At 39.0% G+C, this 20,704-nt stretch overlaps 6 protein-coding genes and 2 non-coding genes across 9 annotated transcripts in view; 5 read left to right on the top strand and 3 right to left on the bottom strand.

Annotated features, from left to right (window-relative positions):
- Positions 1-7,199, top strand: part of LOC136414908 (high affinity cGMP-specific 3',5'-cyclic phosphodiesterase 9A-like) — a 39,648-nt gene extending 32,449 nt beyond the window's left edge. The window contains exons 5-12 of one of the 2 annotated variants that reach the window (XM_066399196.1): positions 2,001-2,115; positions 2,819-3,056; positions 3,166-3,300; positions 3,596-3,847; positions 3,899-4,150; positions 4,200-4,420; positions 4,656-5,479; positions 5,582-7,199. In XM_066399196.1, coding sequence (XP_066255293.1) covers positions 2,001-2,115; positions 2,819-3,056; positions 3,166-3,300; positions 3,596-3,847; positions 3,899-4,150; positions 4,200-4,420; positions 4,656-5,479; positions 5,582-5,802 — 2,258 coding nt within the window. In that variant the 3' untranslated portion in view covers positions 5,803-7,199. Of the gene's footprint in view, positions 1-2,000; positions 2,116-2,818; positions 3,057-3,165; positions 3,301-3,595; positions 3,848-3,898; positions 4,151-4,199; positions 4,421-4,655 lie in introns of both variants that reach the window. The other variant, XM_066399195.1, reaches the window with a different exon arrangement.
- Positions 7,200-7,569: 370 nt separating this feature from the next.
- Positions 7,570-11,180, bottom strand: Sec63 (translocation protein Sec63). The gene is made up of 9 exons (XM_066399197.1): positions 10,990-11,180; positions 10,405-10,907; positions 10,142-10,348; positions 9,834-10,059; positions 9,485-9,778; positions 9,213-9,434; positions 8,897-9,156; positions 8,571-8,777; positions 7,570-8,496 (listed from the first exon to the last, which is right to left on the bottom strand). Exons 1-9 carry the CDS (start codon positions 11,108-11,110, stop codon positions 8,260-8,262), a joined length of 2,277 nt encoding a protein of 758 aa, XP_066255294.1. The 5' UTR covers positions 11,111-11,180; the 3' UTR covers positions 7,570-8,259.
- Positions 11,181-11,453: 273 nt separating this feature from the next.
- Positions 11,454-14,357, top strand: RpL4 (ribosomal protein L4). The gene is made up of 8 exons (XM_066399208.1): positions 11,454-11,580; positions 11,956-12,136; positions 12,387-12,549; positions 12,722-12,929; positions 13,107-13,206; positions 13,434-13,734; positions 13,925-14,084; positions 14,133-14,357. The coding sequence occupies exons 1-8, from the start codon at positions 11,578-11,580 to the stop codon at positions 14,265-14,267; spliced, it is 1,251 nt and encodes a 416-aa protein (XP_066255305.1). The 5' UTR covers positions 11,454-11,577; the 3' UTR covers positions 14,268-14,357.
- Positions 12,586-12,659, top strand: LOC136415015 (small nucleolar RNA SNORD18). Its single transcript, XR_010752576.1, has one exon. It is a non-coding gene; the product is annotated as a small nucleolar RNA SNORD18 (small nucleolar RNA).
- Positions 12,970-13,043, top strand: LOC136415016 (small nucleolar RNA SNORD18). Its single transcript, XR_010752577.1, has one exon. It is a non-coding gene; the product is annotated as a small nucleolar RNA SNORD18 (small nucleolar RNA).
- Positions 14,358-14,484: 127 nt separating the features above from the next.
- Positions 14,485-17,332, bottom strand: LOC136414846 (dynein regulatory complex subunit 5). The gene is made up of 8 exons (XM_066399064.1): positions 17,106-17,332; positions 16,809-17,048; positions 15,740-15,930; positions 15,540-15,692; positions 15,388-15,491; positions 15,149-15,330; positions 14,858-15,096; positions 14,485-14,805 (listed from the first exon to the last, which is right to left on the bottom strand). Exons 1-8 carry the CDS (start codon positions 17,272-17,274, stop codon positions 14,485-14,487), a joined length of 1,599 nt encoding a protein of 532 aa, XP_066255161.1. The 5' UTR covers positions 17,275-17,332.
- Positions 17,333-17,381: 49 nt separating this feature from the next.
- On the bottom strand, positions 17,382-18,449 carry LOC136414845 (ipsdienol dehydrogenase-like). Its single transcript, XM_066399063.1, has 6 exons — positions 18,355-18,449; positions 18,145-18,306; positions 17,929-18,093; positions 17,766-17,872; positions 17,588-17,709; positions 17,382-17,527 (listed from the first exon to the last, which is right to left on the bottom strand). Exons 1-6 carry the CDS (start codon positions 18,361-18,363, stop codon positions 17,382-17,384), a joined length of 711 nt encoding a protein of 236 aa, XP_066255160.1. The 5' UTR covers positions 18,364-18,449.
- Positions 18,450-18,938: 489 nt separating this feature from the next.
- Positions 18,939-19,989, top strand: ATPsyndelta (ATP synthase, delta subunit). The gene is made up of 5 exons (XM_066399216.1): positions 18,939-19,085; positions 19,225-19,340; positions 19,419-19,616; positions 19,674-19,778; positions 19,834-19,989. Exons 2-5 carry the CDS (start codon positions 19,230-19,232, stop codon positions 19,894-19,896), a joined length of 477 nt encoding a protein of 158 aa, XP_066255313.1. The 5' UTR covers positions 18,939-19,085; positions 19,225-19,229; the 3' UTR covers positions 19,897-19,989.
- Positions 19,990-20,704: the final 715 nt, after the last annotated feature.

Below are 20,704 nucleotides of genomic sequence, written 5' to 3'. Positions count from 1 at the left end.
TTGCACACAATACGTTACGGCTCTTATAGGTTTCGCAGTATGACGCAAACTATAACGCCAACGCACACAAGTGGCGTAATTCACCATTAAATAATAATCCCCCGTCATTCGTATTATAATAAGGATTTGTGGACCCGGAAAATTGATATAACACCAGACATATTTCCAATTAGACTGGGAAATTAATCGGGATTAGAGCTCCATTTTGTCGGCCATTGACGGGATTGGACAGATCGTACGACCGAAAAAGTGGTTATTAGGAAAAACGTTTGATGATGCACTTCAAGGGTGTTTTGAGGGCGTGCACGGCAAAGCCGCAAAGCGATAAATCTGTGCAACAAAAACTTACCTGGGGGCGAAACTCCTGTTCTTTCTGAAGGCTTAAATTACTCTGTTGCTGGCGGATAGATTGGGAACGGGGCTAAACGCGTCCCTAAACATTCAATTGTTTCGGCGTTTGTGCCGTAGGTAGCTCTGGAACGCCGTGATGATACGCACCGCGCTGACACACGCCGTGACGTCACGAAACGAATGCAAATCGCATCAAACACTTCTGGGCCAAGCCGAAAACGAGTTGCAATTTCCGAATTCAGCTGGGAAAGTGCAATTGCTGCCCCGTCCGTGACGCAGATAACAAATTAAATTTTATGACGACCAAGTTGCTTTTTTCCCTTATTCTAACCCTCCCGAATATGTCCCCAAGCCTGGCTTCATATTAGCTATAAAGGAGCAGCGCAAACCTCTCCACGAGGCCGCCAACAAGGGTTTAGAATTAAGACAAAACTAATTTTCCATAAACCTCTTCAAAGTAAACAAAATTTAACCCCCATCCGGCAGAGATAATAATATTAAAGTCCTTCCAGCAAACAAAGGTAACGCTAGCTGACTATGATAAAAGGACTGTGCTACCTATGAGCAAAAAGTTGAGGGCCCTTAGGCGAAGGGAGTAACACTAAATTAAGTAAGGCCGCGCAACAACGTTAGAGGAGCAAATTAATAATAGAGTTAAAACACAGAAAAATAGCTCCACGGATGTGGAAACGTACAAAACAGGGCCCGTAGAAATGATTTTGCCCTTAAGACGTGTTGATAATAGCAAAAACTCACCCACACATGCACTGTACACCGGCCAAACACACTAAATCCATCACTACGGCTGTTACGGCACTTCTGCCGCAGGTGATCTGGAAGGCCATGATGCTCGAAAACAACTACCCATGTAGACGATTCCGAAGCACTATGACGTATGATCGAAAATATTTGAATGTTGGTTTTCGCACGCAAGTGACATCAAAAATCTTTGAGTCAAGCTAAAAACGATGCGGTTTCCGAATTTACCGTGAAAAGTACAGCGACTCGAACCCAGGTCAATAGTTCACACAACAAAATCCAGTTTTATGACGATATTGCAAACACCCTCGGCCGCTGAAAAAGAAGCTTTAATATTAATAACCTCTCATGCAGTTCTATCTTTTTTTCTTCCTGCGTTCCGAAGATGGCGATTGGTCTGTTGCGTCGGTGACAGACCTGTCGCCGAGACGTTACCGGGGTCACTCGTCCAAGCCCTCATTAAAGGGTGAATATTGCTCTTAATTTAACGTGTCTGAGGGTATCAATGACTGATTCAACTAAGTTAAATATGTGTCTTTCGGGAGATATTTGGGTGCGTATTGATTAGTGCGATTCTCCCTATTTCCAAACAGATTATCGCCTCGGATTCCCTTAAAGGTTACACGTAATGCCTAAACAAGCCTGCTATTCAAATAAAACTTATCGATTCCAGGCTCAGTATCCCGATATAAAGCTTCGTGTGCTCAGAGACCTAAATTTACCGTAACTAGCCCATAAATACGATATTCCGTAATTTAATTTTCCCCTCACTTTCGAAAGAGTTATGCAACCGCTTTAGCTTGATGGGCTTGTTCGACCAGAACATCCGCCTGGGGCCCTTTTTCCCGGTCTTGCTGGCACGTGTTCGCAAATTCCTGTTTTCATTACAGGATTCTACAAACAGCTTCCGGAACCGCTCTCCAGTGAAGAATGTCGAAGACTTCAGTACCGAAGGAAGAGCGATTCGGTTAAGAAAAGGGTCAAGCAGAATTTCGCCAATATTTGGTAAGTTCACACGTTTCCTTCACCCCTGCAGATGACTGTTACATCAGCTCCCGTCCTTCATCGATTTAATGTCTCCTTCTGATTTATAGGCGCGTCGTCGGTCAAAACTTGAAATCTAGGACTTAATTAAAGCTTTAGCAAGGAAAAATCCCCAAGAACCGAGGACTTGAAGCTCTAAAAGCACTTTTAAACCGACTTTAATATCATGAATATAGGGGTTATGAGTGAGTTTAAAGCAAGGCTTAGTAATCTCTGAATAAATTGAGAGTGCACTTAACAGTTAAGGAGATTTTAAAGAGATTGATGCGATATAGCGGAAGTATGCTATGCAAGTTTAACCTCGTTAGCAGTAATAATTTGGAATTTGACCGGGGACGCGGAAGCGGTTTTTACCTGCAATTTTATAGCGCTAGTTTTAGGTCACGTTGCTTGAAGTCATTGGAAAAAACATGAAAATAACAGAAATACCTTAATGAAACTTTTAGCATTAAGGCTCCTCAATTACCTGTCAAATTGACGAATGTACTTAGCAGTGGTGTACCGCAGGGGCGTTGGCAGCATATACCGACTCTAAATCCGAAAATTCCCCTCTGCAAGGAGAGCCCTTTCTCTTCCCAAGTTGTTTGCGACAACTTTCTGAAATTTCTATCCCAAATCTCTAGATTTATCCTGAATTTTTATACCTCCAAATCCAAATTTACAGCGACGCGCAAGTCTCCGATGCGATCAGACAATGGTTACGCATGCCGACCTTCGATGCCCGCCCTTGGGAGGACGAGGAGCTCCTTCTGCTCCTCCAGCAGATGTATTTGGACCACGACTTTTGTGCGAAATTCGCCATTGATATTACTACGCTTAGGAGATTTTTATACGAGGCTTACAAGAATTACAACGACGTTCCGTTCCATAATTTTCGGCATTGCTTTTGTGTAGCTCAAATGGTAAGTGCCACGATCTGCAGTCACCAATTCGTCATGGAAAAACAATGTTCTTGACATCTTCAGATCTATCTTAGATAAATTTTGGAGTTAATCGATGGTCCTTTTCCAGCTTTACGCCATCTCTTGGTGTGTGGATTTGCCCAGCAAAATCGGAGACTTGGAGGTTCTGATTCTGCTGACGTCCTGCATATGCCACGATCTGGACCATCCAGGGTATAACAACATTTACCAAATTAATGCCAAGGTAAGTAGAATTAGGGCTGTCTTCTCGACTATTGCCGATAAATCATAGCTGCAAACCGACGAATTAATGCAAATTTCCAAGGGCAAATAAAATTGCAAATAATTTATCACCGCATTCTGTTCCACAATGTTACATGGTCCGATCGATTTTCACAGGGGAGGGAGATCCGAATTTATGGGACAATAATTCCGCGATACGATGGAGTTTAGTGCGATCCGGCTTTATCGCAATTTATTGCCGCACTTCGAGGTCTAACTATGGCATATTTGCGCACGAATTAATGTTTTTGATGCAGACAGAATTGGCCATTCGCTATAACGACATTTCACCCCTGGAGAATCACCATTGCAGTGTTGCTTTCCGGCTTCTGGAAAACGAAGACTGCAACATTTTCAAGTCGTTTGGTAGCGAGGATTTCAAGCAAGTCAGGGAAGGGATGATTCGTTGCATTTTGGCAACGGACATGGCGAGACACAATGAAATTTTGACCAATTTTAGGGAAATTTTATCTAGTTTTAATTACAACAACAAAGCCCATGTTAATTTGGTAAGTGCACAGTAGCCCCATCATCATCAAGCATTTAAAATCTTCTTGTAGCTTTGTATGGTATTAATCAAAGTATCGGACATATCCAACGAGGCTCGACCTATGGATATAGCAGAACCATGGCTGGATCGGCTGTTGCAGGAGTTTTTCAAGCAAAGCGATGCAGAGAAATTGGAAGGCCTCCCCGTGACCTCCTTCATGGACCGCGAAAAAATCACCAAACCTGCCTCCCAATGTTCCTTCATCGGATGCGTTTTGCTTCCCTTGTTCGAGGCATTAGGAGAGCTTCTCACAGAGCTACAAGTATTAAATTAAATTTAATTCCACTTTATCCTAACTAATTTTACCGCAGGATCTCATAGTACAACCAGTAAGGGACGCACTAGATTATTACAAAAGACTAAACGAAGTTACGAGAGAGGAAAGACTGCACCGTAAAAGTATCGTCGCCGAAATGGCCGCTGATCATCATCACAATTCGGCTAATCAGAGTCCTGATAGCAGCAATGTGGGTCTTCCCAAATCGAACTCCAACGTCAGTTTTAAGGCCAAATCGCTGTCGAATCGATCAAGGTAGGAATATGAAATTTTTTCGTGATATTTTTGGTATGTTAACAAATTAATTTAATCACACACACCGAACCGTAAAAAAATCTTAAAAACAGGCCTTTCACAATTGAATTATTTTGTTATATATCCAATTGTCTAAGTAACTGACCCTCAACTACTAATAAAATTATAGTAACCATATTGTCACACACTTCATACCCAATTTTTTTAATATCTAGCTGACCGTGCTTTATTACAGATCACGTTCGACAGAGGAAGAAACTGAATTAAGCTTAGACGGATCCGTCCAGCAATTCGCCGAAGATCAAAGTTTAGAAGACGTAATTGAAGATCCTGAAAGCGGGGAATCTGAAACAGCCAACGAGGTAGAAGTTTCTGAAAAAGCCTTGAAATTCAAGATTTCCACGGAATGCAGTGTGCCAACTACCGGAAGAAAGAGCTATCCAGGATCGAGGAAGGGAAGTCGAGAAAGGGGTCAACACTTGAACCATTCCGATTTAACCCGAATGATGCAGCAAAAGGGGAAACTTAAGACCATGGCCTATAGTTTCGATCACCATTTTCTAGCCGAAAACAAAAAGCTTTCCTTCGATAGCCCGTCTTTTTTAGATGAGTACGCCATCACTTTGAAAAAGAAGTTCGAGGAGGATTTAGCCAATAATGAGCCTGGAGAAAATGGAGAAGAATGTGTGGTTTCTAAAGAAACTTTGAATCTAAACAAGAGAAATTCGGAACATTCTGTTAAAGCAGATGAAAAGAAGAATAGCAGCATTTTGAAGCTAAGCGATAATAAGAATTATGTGTCTGAGAATTTGAGAATTAGTACTGACTACCAAGAAAGCGCTCCGAAGTACAGTTTACTGAACAAGAAGTATAAGTACTCAGAACAACAGGATAATGATATAAGTGTGATAACTCTCAACGAAGAGGTGAAACTGCAATCAGACTCAAAGTCAAACAAATCCGGGATTTTCTCGTGCTTTCGCCAGTTTACGGACAGATTTGGTTTGTCTCAGGACTCGAAACTGCGATACCACCACAAAAACAATAACTTAATCAAAGGTAAGAAAAACTTAGAGACTTTAGAGAATAGAAAGGCGAGCACTTTGCCGAAAACCAAGAACCGGGAGGGCAAACCCAAAGCCTGGAAATCCTTTCTTTTAGGCAAAGAGAAGATTTGGTCTTCAGATGTTACAGTGGACGCGTCTGAAACGGACAATCACTCATTACCCTCCACCTCACGGATGAACAGCAACTGCGTCACTCCCATTAGAACTCCTCAAAGTCTCCAAAACTCCCCCCTAAAAAAAGACTGTTTAGACAAGGATCAGTGCACCCTAGTGGAAGTTAAAAATGACGTAGACAAGGACCCGAATGTAATTTGACAAGAAGTGAACATTCCGGAGGAGGAATGCTTCACCAGGTACATTTTCTGTCGCTGTTGTACATACCGTAAGGCTAATCTTAGCGAATCTGTTTAATAGAAGAATACGTGTGCTATTTATTTTCTAGTTATTTATTACCTACCGATGATATTAGTATTGTATCTAACTCTATTTTCCAAGATATTGTAAAGATAGTTTTCTAAACCGATTTATAGCTTTAATGTAGCGGAGACTATCGGACAAGTTGCTGTGAGAGGAGAATATGCATTGATTCAAGTTTTCGAAAAAATCCTCACAAAATTTTTAATGATAAGCTTGATGCAAAGCACTGAGAATTTTCCTCCACAGTGTCAGCTTCATTTGGACTTTGATATTAATCAAAAATTTGTCAAATCGACCGAAATCTTAGTGATAATTACAGGAAAAGACAAGATAGTAATAGTTCCACAGAAAACAGAGCTTTGAATTGGCATTAAACAGTTGAGTTAAGACTGTCTCATTTCGCTAATTTTGTCAAAATTTTAATAATTTGTGCCTTAAAAATCTTGTCCATAATAAAATTTATGATTTTTCTTTCTTTTTTGAAATTACAGGTGTTGCTCTTTAAATTTGTTTACATATTTGAGGATGTTTGCAAAGAAGCTTATTATAAGACTTATACTTGATATTAGATAGCCTATTGTTTAGACAATTATTAATAAGGCAATGTCAGCTACAATTCTTCCAAATTTCGATCAGAACTCTTGACAGAATGGTGGAAAAGTCTAAATGTGATAATTTGTTATTAAAAGAAAGATGCCAGTAGAGCTGAAAACGAGGGCTGAATCAAACTGCAAAAATTTTATCTTCAATCCCTTCTCAATAATCAGCGGGGTTATACGGGCAATGTTTTCAAATGGAAAAAGACAAATCGCGGCGCAATTTACAGGTTCCTCTCTGATTCGGCTAAATCGGCATCTTCGTGCATTTCCGGGACTCCGACCTTCGGCCGATTTCCGTGGACACCCATCATTTCTCCTAAGTAATAACCATAACTGTCAACTTTCTAAATCTATATACATATCACAAAGTCCAACTTAACTGATTTCAAAGGCTTGATACGCTTCCTTTCCATACTCCTGAGGACCACTTTCAAAGTCTGTACTTTATTCTATTTAGAAACGCGCAAATTCTCTGATGTTCGAGACTGTTTCCATGTCGTGTCTGAATTAATTTTCCCCGAAAAAAAAACGTTCCCGAAATTGTAGGAAATTAGGTAGTTTTCAGACATTTCTATGTCTCTTATACGCCGTCTTAATTCGGGGCGTACTGAAGACCATCGTCGTTGTAAGTGTATCTGATGGGGAAACCAATGATTTAATTTAAATGTACAAATCAAATAAATGTGTATTGAAATTATGTGAGAGTTTTATTAAGTTATTCCCGAAGCAACTTTCATTTATTTCTAATTTTAACGTAAAAAACGAACAAAAAATATTTGCATCCATCCTAGTATCATGAAAATTTGGCACTTACTTTTGTATGTTGGAGCTGGCTGCAAACGAGACATGGATTCTGTCAAGCCCTATTTTACAGTTAGTGGCGGATATTCGGGAGCAAAACATGATGCCCAAAATGTGGCGCAAACCATCAAAAAAGTTTTTGTTACTTACTGAGAACCATCTGCAAATTTAACTAAAAACTAAATTAAAATCAAAATCAACCTAGTTTGCATAGAAACCAAGAATCTAATTCAATCCTAGCTTATAGAGGAAGAAAAACTCAATATTGTTACTCAATTAATATGTTTTATACAAATATAAATATTGTAAATCGGTACTCAAAATTATAACCCCCAGCCAAAAGTATATATTATAAAGAATAACCGAGTCAGAAAATACTTCACCCAAAGTATATTAAAAAATAATTGAAATAGAACCGACCTTAAATAGCGAGACCTAGAGAAGTTACTACTGACCTACTTATTGATAAGAAATGGGGATTAAAAAATTGAAAAATAACGAAGTTTTCAAGCTCATATGCATTTCAAGACACTAGACGTATAAAATCAATAACAGAAACTTACAATATCAACGGACCTCCGCACCTGCAAAGTAAAGACGGGCTAACATTAAATTCATTTAAAAACTAAAAAACATAATATCAACAATAACTTGCAACCTGAGCGGACTTCCGCATGTGTAAAGTATGATCCAACACGTCATTCATAAACAGCACAACAAAGACACGGACTAAAAGAAACTTAAAGAGAACCAAAAAGAACGCACATTTTAATTTAAAATCAAAAACGCATTTGATTTTAGTTTTTTGTCGCAAAGTTGCCTTGGCGCAAAACACGTTTCCTACATAAACGTTTTTGTGGCCACTGGCGCAAGCCATTTGGCTTGATATATGTAATAAACTATTTTACAATTCAAAATGTGCGGACATTTCGGAGCGCCCTTTATAATGGGAGAGTTATTCTTCGTCGTCGGGTAGATCCTCGTCTGTCGTGTACTCAGATTCTTGATCAGCCTTATCCACCGGGTTTTCTTCTTCTGAATCTTCGAATTCCCATTGAGGATGCTTGGTAATTTCCGCAGGAGCCTCCTTCACGTCTAATTTGAAGTCTTTCTGTTGATCGAAGCCGATGTACGAATCTGACCTAAGGCACACTGTGAACGAGTACACGCCCGGCCATATAGGCGCCGTAAACTGAATTTTAAAAAAATGGTGGTAACACATTAAAAATCTACTGGAAAAAGACATGTTTAGATCGGCAATTTTACCTTAAGGTGTACGGTTTCGTTCTGCACCAAACCGGTAACGTGATAAGGCGCAGTTAGCAAAGTTCTGGATTTGCGGTCGCAAATATACGTCCACCAATACTCCTGTTTGTCGTGAGGGAAATATGGGCAATGCACTGGATGGGAGGACTTTGATTTGCCCTCCAGCGATTTTTCCCTTTCATGGATTTTCCGGAACTTCTCCCACTCCTTGAAAAAATAGAGGATTTATGTTTGTACAAAATCACTAACATTTTAACTTCACACTGAGTAATCCCCTAACCATGGGGTGTAAAGCCTGCAAGGAGCGGCCACCAAAAACACGTTACCTGGTCGTCGTCTTCAGGATTCGACTTTTGAGTGGTGCTCTCGTCTCCAGATGATTTATCATTATTTTCATTGGTATCAGCATCACTTTCGTCGCCAGAATCTTCGCTGTCTTCATCGGCGACTCTTGGCTTTCTTTCTTCCTTGGATTTGGTTTTTCTCTCGGTGGACACACTGGGTGAATCTTCCACTTTTGTTTTGGTGATCGCAACTGGCTTTGTTACAGGCTTATTAGAAGGTTTCTTGGTTTTCCTCCCACCGCCTAACAAAATTCATTATACTGAATGAAAAAAGTTAAAAAACTCGCTTTCAATCTACCTCGCTTCTGTTTAAGCCACGCTGGCCTCTTAACTATCGCAGAAGCCTCATTATCTCCTTCACCTCCCTCTTTATGCTCTGTAACTCCATTTTCAACAATCTCTGCCACTTCTTGCGCAGTCTCATCTCCAAATAATGACGCCATGTCTTTTCTAACAAGACTCACTGTTACTGTCACAATTGCCCCGGCAGTGACTTCTGTAGGATTCTCATCATCCATAACTAAAAAAACAATAAGGAATAACTCACCTAAACAAATGCCAAAAAATCACCTTCTACAGTTATCTGGAAATCGACATAAGGCATTCTTCCTAAAACTTTTGTTACATTTTCATACTCTTCATCGCTCAGATTTCTTAATAAAGCCCTTCGGTCTTCACCTTTAAGTTGGGCATATTGTTGGAGTGATTTTATTTGTCGCTTTTTTGAAATAAAATATTTCAGATTATCATCATTTATGTAAGGCAACTGCAATAAGGGAGACTTGAATTCCCACAGAGCTTGCACCACCATGGGGCATAGTTTCATGCAATTCTCTATGGTTTCTAATGTAGGTAGATTTTTTACTACAAAACAAAACCCATAGAATTTTCATTTAAACTCAAGTTGCAGACTTCTTACTTCTTCGAGCGTATGCAAGTAAAATGAGCTGATTTACACAACTAACTTGTTCCTGAATTAAATATGGACATTTTCCAATGATGTATCTTCGATCTTTTTCAAGATTGAGACATAATGGAATTCGGCTTAAATGGGCATGGAGAATAGCTCGAGCTTTAATGCTATAAGGGTAGCAGAGGGGTCTTTCTTTGTTCTTCTCACTCAAATTTGGCAGTTTTTTGACAAGCTAAAACCAGTAATTCAAACATAAAAATTGGGTTTTTTGAGAAAGAACATGAAAAACAGTTGTGATAGTTCAATCATCTTACATGAGGAACTTCGTCATTATCTGATTGTCTTTCTTCAATTTCAGAATTGTGCTTTCTGTCAAATTCAAGACTGGCAGCCAAAATCATTATCACTCTCTTCAGCGCCATATGGGGAGTTTTATGGAAGAAATAATAATACATTTGAGTGGTATCCAAAAGAACTTGATCTCCTGTAAATTTGATGCTTCGGTACCACCAAGTTCCTACCTACAAATAACCCCTTTTTCTAGCAACATGTAAAATATTTTCTATTCTCTACCTACAACTATCGGAAGTGCCACCATAAACACCAAGGCATACAGTCCCAGCACCCAAACACTATTTTCCTTTTCAACTATCCAAGATGGGAGGGCTATGCCAAAACTCATAGCTCCAGGCCCATCAGGATTCCCATACTTCTCCCAATTTCTCCTAGATTCTTCATCAGTTAAAGCCTGATATGCTTTAGACAATTTCATAAATTCCTTCTCATTTCCAGTGTCCTTGTCAGGATGGAGAATAAGGGACAATTTCCTGTAGGCCTTTTTGACTTCTGCTTGACTAGATCCAGGAGAAATTCCCAATATTTCATACGGATCAAAGTTGGCCAGTTCATAGTCAAACTGGGATACCTTATAGGCGAGGAATATTAGGATTAACCATCCACATATGATTACAAGAATTGTTAGGAAGTTCCTTGCGCCTCGCCATGGCTCTGCATTCTTCAAATGTTCCCTTTTTATGGTACAGGGGGTGCAGTGACATAGCTTCTTTTCTGCCTCAGGATCTGTAAAACATTCCAGAGATATAACATAAAATTTGGCACATTTAACGGTATATAAACGAAGACTTCACAAGAGATTACATACCTCGTTTCTGTTTCCTTGGCCAATAGAATATGGTTACCGGGATTAGAATGAGGGCCAGGAACGATAAGAGGAAGTAGAAAAAGGTTCCGCCGCTTTCATCATATTGGAATTTCTGGCCCATTTTCGAAATTTAATTTAAAATTTGAGCCTTTAACGCAATCAACGTGTCCATATCCAAAAGAGATTTTTTGTTGATTTTTCAATTTAAATGTCAATGTCAAAGATCCTGTCAAACGTCAATTAGAACTCACGTGTACCATTTTTCCTCTTTTATCTCCGTGGAATTATAATGAGAAAAAAGCTAAGTCAAATAATTACAAGTTCATGTAACCAGTCGTAAACGTAAATAAGATAGTATAGATTATTAGTGTAAATCTAATACATATATAAGAAATGCACGTACCAAATCCAATAAATACATTTATCTACGTTGTCTACATTAAATTCTATTAGTACCCTGTAATCGGAAACAACTAGCGTCCTCATATCTTTAAACGTGAAACTAAAAACTTAACCAACTTCCTTTTTAATGGTGGACGTCGTGTCCGCTGAAAGTGCGTTTATAGTTTTAAGTTTTTGTTAGCAAAAATGGTAAGAAAATACTATAAATTATTGCAAATGTGCATCTTTGAGGGGTACAAGAAATAATTTGTAGTATTCCTTGATGCTATGGCTCAATGTGGGCCTATCATTGATGTTAGATAAACGCTGATTTCCCACGTGTGTTATGTGTGGAGGCTGCGACAATGCTCTCCCATATTTTCTTTAAAATACTTAATATTCTCATTATAATGTTTCATACGAAAAACTTGGTCTATTAGAGCAGTTCTTTATTGTTGATTTTCCCTCAATAAGCCCTCCCTTGATATATCATTACTACTTGCATAAAATTTAAATGTTCTTACCCCCATCTGGAGCCCCTTTCATTGAACAATATTTTACGTTTATATTGTTGTTTTGTTTCAGGCGTTGTCCACAGCTCGTCCGCTTGTAAGCATTTACAATGAAAAATCTGAGGAGGTTAAGGGATCGAGCATTGCTCTCCCAGCTGTATTCAAGGCCCCCATCAGGCCTGATATTGTTAATTTTGTTCATCAGCAAGTTTCAATGAACCACCGCCAACCTTACTGTGTTAGCGACAAAGCCGGTAAGAACATCTTTTCTTTAAAAGTGCACAATGGCAGAATTGGTTAATGATAGTGAAGTATTAAACATTTTCACTACCATGTAGCACTGCTTTAACTGAGTTCTATTTAGCATTGAACTTCATGATGATTTGCTTTTGGTCCGTGTTTATGAATCCTTGTGATTTTACTCTCAAAAGCTCTGAACAATGCAAACCATTAATTCCACAAATATGCCCCAAACAACATTTTAAGCTTTACCTTCCAATTAAGGGCACCAAACTTCTGCTGAATCATGGGGAACTGGTCGTGCAGTTGCCCGTATCCCTCGTGTACGTGGAGGAGGTACTCACCGTTCTGGACAGGGTGCTTTTGGCAACATGTGTCGAGGAGGGCGCATGTTTGCTCCCACCAAACCATGGCGTCATTGGCACAGGTAAGATACTTCAAATAATTGTATTTGATAATAATGGTGTGATGATGATGATTTACTTTTGGTCCGTGTTGATGAATCTTTGTGATTTTACTCTCAAAAGTTCTGATCACTTGTTTATGGAAATCTTGTTGTAATGTTTGTGGTTCTTTCGGCTATACTTCATTCTAAACAGGCGCGTGAACATCAACCAGCGTCGTTACGCCCTCGTTTCAGCTGTAGCAGCCAGTGGCGTGCCAGCTCTAGTTTTGAGCAAGGGTCACATTGTGGACCAAATCCCAGAGTTGCCGTTGGTTGTTTCAGATAAGGTGCAGGAATTCACTAAGACCAAGCAGGCTGTGCAGTTTTTGAGGAGGATCAAAGCCTGGGCTGACATCCAAAAGGTAGGTTGTTCACTCTGTTAACAAAACTTACTGATTGACGATGAATGATGATGATAATTTGCTTTTGGTCCGTGTTTATGACAATTAATGAATTTTCTCAAAAGCTCTGATCATGAAATAAGTTATTGTTCTGTGTTAGTTTAAGGGTATGTTTATGACGGAGTTGGTTTTTTTCAGGTATACAAAAGCCAGAGGTTCCGTGCCGGAAAAGGAAAGATGCGCAATCGCCGCAGAATTCAACGCAGAGGACCTTTGGTTGTGTACCATCAAGACCAAGGTGCGCCTCTATTTTTCTCTCATTTACGCACTTTTCGTTCCATTTTTGCGTAGCTGAAATAACATTAATGGTCCAATAAAGTGCAAAATTAAATCTTTGTGATAACTTTTTTGTCTAGCTTCTCAGTAGCTACGAGAAATATACTTCACGAGACATTTGTCTTATTGCTATCAACGCAAAATTGTGTCGTCATATTGGATAGTTTAGATGTGTCGATATTTTCTCAGGTTTGCGCAGAGCTTTTCGAAACATCCCAGGAATAGACCTAATCAGCATTGACAAGCTGAATCTTTTGAAATTGGCACCTGGTGGTCATGTGGGCCGCTTCGTTATTTGGACCCAGTCAGCATTCCAGAAATTGGACAAAGTGTTTGGCAGCTGGAAAACTGCATCTTTTGAAAAGGAGGGGTCTGTACCCCGCCATTTTAGTTTGAGGAAGACTTTCCTTCCCCAAACTAAAATGGCAAATACTGATTTGTCTAGGCTTCTGAAGGCTGAAGAGATTAAATCTGTTCTGAGACCACCACAGTAAGTAAATCAGAGTGACAAACCAGCATAATCTAATAATAATATTCTGTATGATGAAAGCTTTTGAGCACTGGGTTATGATACCGTTCTGTGATTACCTTATTGACATTCATTTCTGATCAATATTGAATGATTTTTACTCATAAATTCAGGTAAATATGAAGGTACTATGAATGTGATCTGTTCACAGGAAGAAGGTGATTCGTCGCGTGCGTCGCCTTAACCCATTAACCAACACTAAGGCGCTGATTCGCCTCAACCCTTACGCTGCAGTTCTGAAGAGACAGGCCATTTTGGCTGGCCAAAAGAGAAGTTTGGCTCGTGAGGAACTGTTAGCCAAAAAGCGTGGAGTAAGTTGCAGGTTAACATAGGAATTTTTCCTGACTTTTTTTTTTAAGGTAACATTGCCTGACAGCAGCCCCGTGATCAAGGCTGCAAAACTGCAGGCTCGTAGGAGGGCCCAAATTCTGAAGGATAAGAAGGCGAAACCCGCCAAGCCGGCGGCCGCCAAAAAAGTCCCAGCCAAAAAATAAAACTTTATTTTTGGTACGGGAAAAAATAACGACTGCTTGCAATTGAATTTTCATTGTAGGCTAAAGTTAATAATATAAAACTTTAACTGATCTTCCTGTCGTCTGTACGAAACTGTACTCCTGAATCCCAAAGTTAGTACAGGACGGTTTAACCCAACTTGCCTTAATCTAAAAGTTAACAGTTATACTTTTTTAATGTAGAATGTAATGGCAGCAATTAATCACTCGTCTCTCCAGCCCTGTGCACTGAGGCTATGGTGTCAGATTCTTCGTGACAAGGAATGAGTCTACTGGTAATTTTTAACTCGTCTTCATGTTCCGAGGTTAAAACATGATTAAATTCCATAACCACATCATCATCCCAAACGATCTCGTCCAAGTCTGTTGATGCTGCCACGTTCTTAACTCCTTTCCGATTCAAAACTAATTCGTTCTGAATTTCCGTTTCAATTTCAGAAGGAATTTGGCACATCCTCAAATCGATTTTCCGAATTTTCGAGTTGGATTTCAAAGCTTGGAGAATCTTCCTGCCCATTATCTGAAAATTGTAACGTCGTTTCCTGACGCACGGCTTTAAGGTCAATTTTTACCTCTCCTAAAGCATTATTTGAAAGATCTAATTCCTCCAAACAAGAATTGAGGTGCCCCGCCATTTTAAAGTTCTCACTAAACCCACAAGAACGCAATAATAAAGATTTCACGGTTTTCATTGCTTTCATTAAAATAATTCCTGCATTATTTGAGACTCTGTTAAGGCTTAGATCCAATTTCTTCAAATTGCAGCCCTCTTGGTTTGTCGCATAAGCTAAACTGATAACCCCTTTAGGTCCTAAAGTAATAATATTTATATTTGAGCAACATTTTGGGTGGTGTTAACCAACCGATTCGATTATTGGCGATATAAAGTTCCCGAACAGGTCTTTCTAGGACAAATTTCGACAAAGCTATCAATGCTTTATCCCCAATTTTGCAGCGAGAAAAATCCAGTGTGATCACGTCATGTTTTAACAGAGGTTTTAGAATATGAATTAATTTTTCACAGTCAATATCCGAGTTTGTAATGCTGAAATAAATTACCTGTGCAATATTGACTGTTTTAGGGTGAAAAATTCTTATTTACCTCAGTTTAGTCAATCGTGTTTTCTCCAGCCCTTTTGCAAGTAAATGAATGTCATGCAATGAAGTATTGACCATATTCCAAGAAAATTCCTCTTTCGCATAAACCTGGAGTTATCGTTCTCATGAGTGTCTAATGTGAATTTTGTACTTTACCTGTTTAAATCGCAAGTGCAGCTCTGTGAGGTGAGGTAATCCTGTTATGACACTGTTTAAGGGTATTTTATTGGGGGAATTTTCCGAAGATATCATTTGTTGTATGCGCAGAATTTGCACATACGGGCCGCAAAGATCGCACAACTCCTTGATCTAAAATGGAGAAAACTATTTTTTTGAATTCAAACACATAAAATTACTTTTTCTGGATTATATTCCTCAGGTTTCAAATTCTCCAAGTAATCTTTCACGTGCATTTCGCAATAGAATTTCTTCCATGTTTTGACCTGCTGTTGCTCCTGAGCGTTTCCTTTCAGACTACTTTTCCCAGAAGTCTTTCTGCTTGATGAATTACTGCTGGAACTAGCAGACTTGTTCGTTGTGTGGCGATCTAAAAATGTAAACGTTTTGATTGTATTAAAATAATACGTTACCCCGTCAACCCCTATTATTGTCGCTATATATCCTGTCTGCCTCTACTTTTTCTTGATTCGCTTTTTTTCCTAATTCAACATGGCGCCCTTCTGAGAAAACCAGTGATATTTTAAAGACCAGCTCGGAACATGTCTCTATCTTACTCTTACTGGTCGTAAATATGGCGAAAAGTGAGATAAAAGCTACACATCATTATCCAATCGTGACTGTACGTTAACATTTTGAATATTTCAGTCGCTATACGTCCATTGTAGACTTCAGGTAATATAAAACCCATTGTAAGTTCTTGGTAATAAAGCCGATTGTGGGATGAACGGTAAGTATTAACGCTGTGTAAGTTTAACGTAAGTGTAAATGCGATACGCCGCTTGGAATGACCCGAATGTTGTTTACTGTGCATGCTTGAATAAGAATATCTTGCAATACTGCTCGAGGTTAAAGGTTGACACTTTTCTTAATCTTTATTTCTTAAGGGTTCGACATTATTCGGATTATGAACACATTTGTGGATTGATGCATAACAATCTATTATATTTATTAATCTCTAGAAATGGACAGTGGACTATTTCAATAACACCTCAAGTTTAATGCTCCGTTCATAGGAATATCCGTATTAAGCTACAAAGATGTGCGCATAGACGTACGTAATAGATAACTTTATACAAACAATGGTGCGTTAGACAGAGATGGCTAACATGATAGTGGAAGTTCTCTTTTACTAAACTGGTGGTCTCTTTTGACAGTTAGGTGTACTAAACGATGGGTTTTGTTGCGGTTTTTTCAATTTCTATTTGAGGTCTCATTTAAGGGCCAAATTATTCGCCACTAACGTACCTGACACGTTACTAAAAAACCCCTTGTTCTCGCGTATTCCCTCCCTAACTATCTCAATAGCCTCAGTTTGGGTCTTAATATCAGGCACTTTCTTTGGCCACCGGTGAACGCAGCACTTTTTCCAATAAACTTCATCATTTATCTTTGGAATAGTGAGTTCTAGCTTCAGTTCCACAGGCAACACATCTAGAAGCAGGTGTTTGTCCTCATTAAGTACTATCTCATCTAGAACTTGAAGCTCTAAAATAGCCTCAAATTAGCATTAGATATTAACAAAATTGGTTCGATTGACCTTACCTGACCAGTTTCTGGCAATGCACTCAACGCATTGCTCCCGAAGGGACTTCGGGATCTTGTCATCCCATTCATCAAATTTGAAACTATTGATTTTATCAAGTTCCAAGAGCTTCTTATGAGGGGTGTAAGTTTTTAAGCAATTTTCGTTAATTGTGCTAGGAATTCTCATGGTTCTGGGAGCTGGTAAATGTAGATTTCAGGTTTATTGATCAAACTTTAAGGAGAACATCCAAGCACCGGTGTAATAGATTAATTTAACAGTTTATTGATAATTCATTAATAAGCCCTTTCAAACGATAGAGATAATCCGCCCAGCATTAACGGGTTGTCTATTATAGAGACCACAATTTGCGCCAACTCTCCAGACTTCCATTTCCTTTTCACTGATAGTTCCCTTTGGCTTTCTTTGGTTTTCTTGATACCTAAAAATGCGGTTTCCTGTATCTCACACACCCTGTATAACTCATTTTTATCCGTTAAACCTGGTGCCACGTCCAGAATTCGAATCCCAAAATCCGTTAATTCCTTAGCCAGGGGTAGAGTCATGGCAGTAACAGCAGCCCTGCTGGTAGAGTAAGCCACCATTTGCGAGAGTCCTCGATTACTGAAAGCTCTATTTTCTTGAACTTCAATGTTTCTATGTATCTTGTAAGCATTCACCTGCTTGCGTTGATGATAACACCCCTCTCACCCTCAGAATTTAGGTCGTTTTCCATTATTAAGGGCACTGCAAGACGAATTACGTTGAAGGTACCTCCCAGGTTTACCTGTAATATCAGCCAAAGTTTATGTTATTATAGAGATGGTTTATGCTTAGTCCTACGTTCAATATCTTCGTGAATAATTGCAAGCTATGAGGTTCCATGGTTTTTAGGTCGCAAATTCCAGCGGTGGCACACATTCCAGCACAGTTTATCACCCCATTGAGCCTCCCAAATTTCCTTTTACAGGCGTCTAAAGCATTTAAAACGTCCTTTCCGACGGTTATCTAATTCAAGTCTTTAGATAGTACTGTGACAAAAATTACATATTCATTTACATCGACTTGAAGATATAGAATTTTGTCCTTATAGTCGTGGCCGAAGAAGTAGTATTGAGTTTGGAGGTCTAAAATGGTTATGCAGGCCCCTTTCGAGAGCAAAATTTCTGCTATAGCTTTGCCTAGTTCGGAGGAACCTCCCGTGATGAGGAACACGGAATCCTGGTGAAAATAAGAACGCGATTTTTTAAATTATTTTTTAGAGCTCACCTGAATCATCGTTTATTGTTAATGGTAATATTGTATATTTGTTTTACTAGCAGGTATGCATGTAAATTTATGCGTTACGTTAAACTGCTTATTATCTTTATGTGGGATTCAAGAAACTGTTTACCCACATTTTATGGCTCAATGCAAAATCATTGTTTAATGCGTAATGTAACGAAGTGAGATTTGTGGAACAATTTGTTGAAAAACCGCACCCAAATGAGGACGTCAGAGGAAGAGTACAATTTCTGAATTTTATCACAGTCTAAACGTTACCGCGATGCAAAACCACGTAATAAATCAATGACATGTGACCAAAATGCGAATTTAGCTCATCAGTGCGGTCATAGTCATAGAAATTTAGATTTTTGTGGGCAGAATCCATGGCGCCTTCACCATTTTGTCATCAATTTGTCGAACGATATGCCGTCTAAGTTTCAGCCATATTAAAAATGATGTGGTAGTTAGTGTTTCGTACTACTCATAGATGGCGCTATAGCCGTCTCTTGTTCATCATTCGCGGTTTTTGAGGTTAGATACTTTGACCATTCTCCAACAGAGTGCGGTAGACATGTTTCATTGGTTCCATATATGCCAGTGACAGATTGGCCGATTGTTGGCTCTATAACCTCAAATTTCCATCTCGTATTTCTTGGATTTTGTGGATTCGTTTACCATCTAAATTTGTAATTTTTGTGAATTTTTCCTCAAAATCCCACAAATACATTCAGGAAGTAAGTACTAAATCCTTAAATACCGCAACTAATCATTATCACATATAAACAAACTTATCTAATGAAAATGCAATTATGTAACACTAGGAATCAAAGGTAGTATTCCTGTTTTAACGTTAATATTCTCCCCCCTTTTCAGCTGAAATGGCCGCAGTAAGATCCATGTCCCGTCTCTTGACCCGCAGAACCGTCAGCACAACTGCAAAAAGGGGCTATGCTGAAGAAATGAGCTTTACCTTTGCCTCAGGAAACCAAGTAAATCCACACCGACAACCAAATCTCATTTCCCCCATGAACTTCAGTTGGTCAATCAGTTGTTTTCTTTATTTACAGGTCTTTTATGACGGAAAAAGCATCAAGCAAGTAGATGTTCCCTCATTTTCTGGAAGCTTTGGAATCCTCCCAAAACATGTACCCACTTTAGCTGTACTAAAACCTGGTGTAGTCTCAGTTTACGAGAATGAAGGCAATGTGAAGAAAATCTTTGTTTCAAGTGGTACCATCACAATCAATGACGATTCTTCAGTTCAGGTAAGCAAAGTACTTACTAAATCTCAACTTTTCTATAATATTTGCATTGTCTTGAAGATCCTTGCCGAAGAAGCTCACCCTATAGAAAACATTGATGCATCAGCAGCCCGAGACCTCCTTAGCAAGGCTCAGAGTCAGTTTTCCTCAGCTGCCAATGAACAGGTTAGTTACCCTTTCGACATTACTCACGTAAATTGCATGAATTTTTTTAATACAGGCCAAAGCAGAAGCTGAAATAGCCCTAGAAGTATCTGAAGCCCTAGTCAAGGCTGCTGAATAGAGCGTCTTGCAGCGCGCGTATAGCACCTATACATCTTTGTTTATTGTTTTTAAAGGTATCTAATAATAAGTACAATAAAATTAACTCTGCAGAGTAACCTAGATATACAAAACTGCTACCAATGAATACAGGAAGCCCAAGGAGGGTTTCTTCTGGGACCTATGTCTTCTTCATTTGGTCCATCAACGCCTAGTTTAGAAGTCCTAGAAAAGGTTTGATAGCAATTAGCATCTACCGGTTCACTCCCTGACTAAACTTCACATACAAGGGGACTCAGAATTATAGGATCAAACTTCTAAGCATTATTCAGTGTCACAATAAAAGACATTTGAGTATAAGAACCCACATTTGAAAATGTCTTTTTAAGGCGCTACGGCATGATGACTTAAGCTTTAAGACAGTTTTGTATAAAAATGTATTTTATTAAGTTTTAGTAAATTCCACTTTAATTTGTACAAAATAACGTTACAGTAATTGTTTGGATCGTCAGTTCAAATAATATCGAATCGATAGACATGGTCCAGTTCCGTGGTCCCCTAAATCACCCGATTTAATACTTTTAATTTTTTTCCTATGGGAGACGAATTACTACAGCATTTAAAGTCGTTCAAAACGATTATCAAATTTTGACTCAAGTTCGCAGAAACGATAGGTGCATTCCAGTTCAAGGACATTTTGGACAATTACTGAAGTGTTACTTTGCGCAAATAAATTAAAATGAAATGTACTAAAACTCGATGAAACACATTTTTGCATCTAACCGTTTTCGAGCATCTCAAGGCCGTAACGCCTTAGAGAAACATTTCTG

This window comes from Euwallacea similis, chromosome 18 (assembly GCF_039881205.1).
Source record: "Euwallacea similis isolate ESF13 chromosome 18, ESF131.1, whole genome shotgun sequence".
In the NCBI taxonomy this organism is placed as follows: Eukaryota; Metazoa; Arthropoda; class Insecta; order Coleoptera; family Curculionidae; genus Euwallacea; species Euwallacea similis.
The sequence above is the reverse complement of the archived record's forward strand: the minus strand, read 5'-3'. Positions and strand labels throughout refer to the sequence as shown.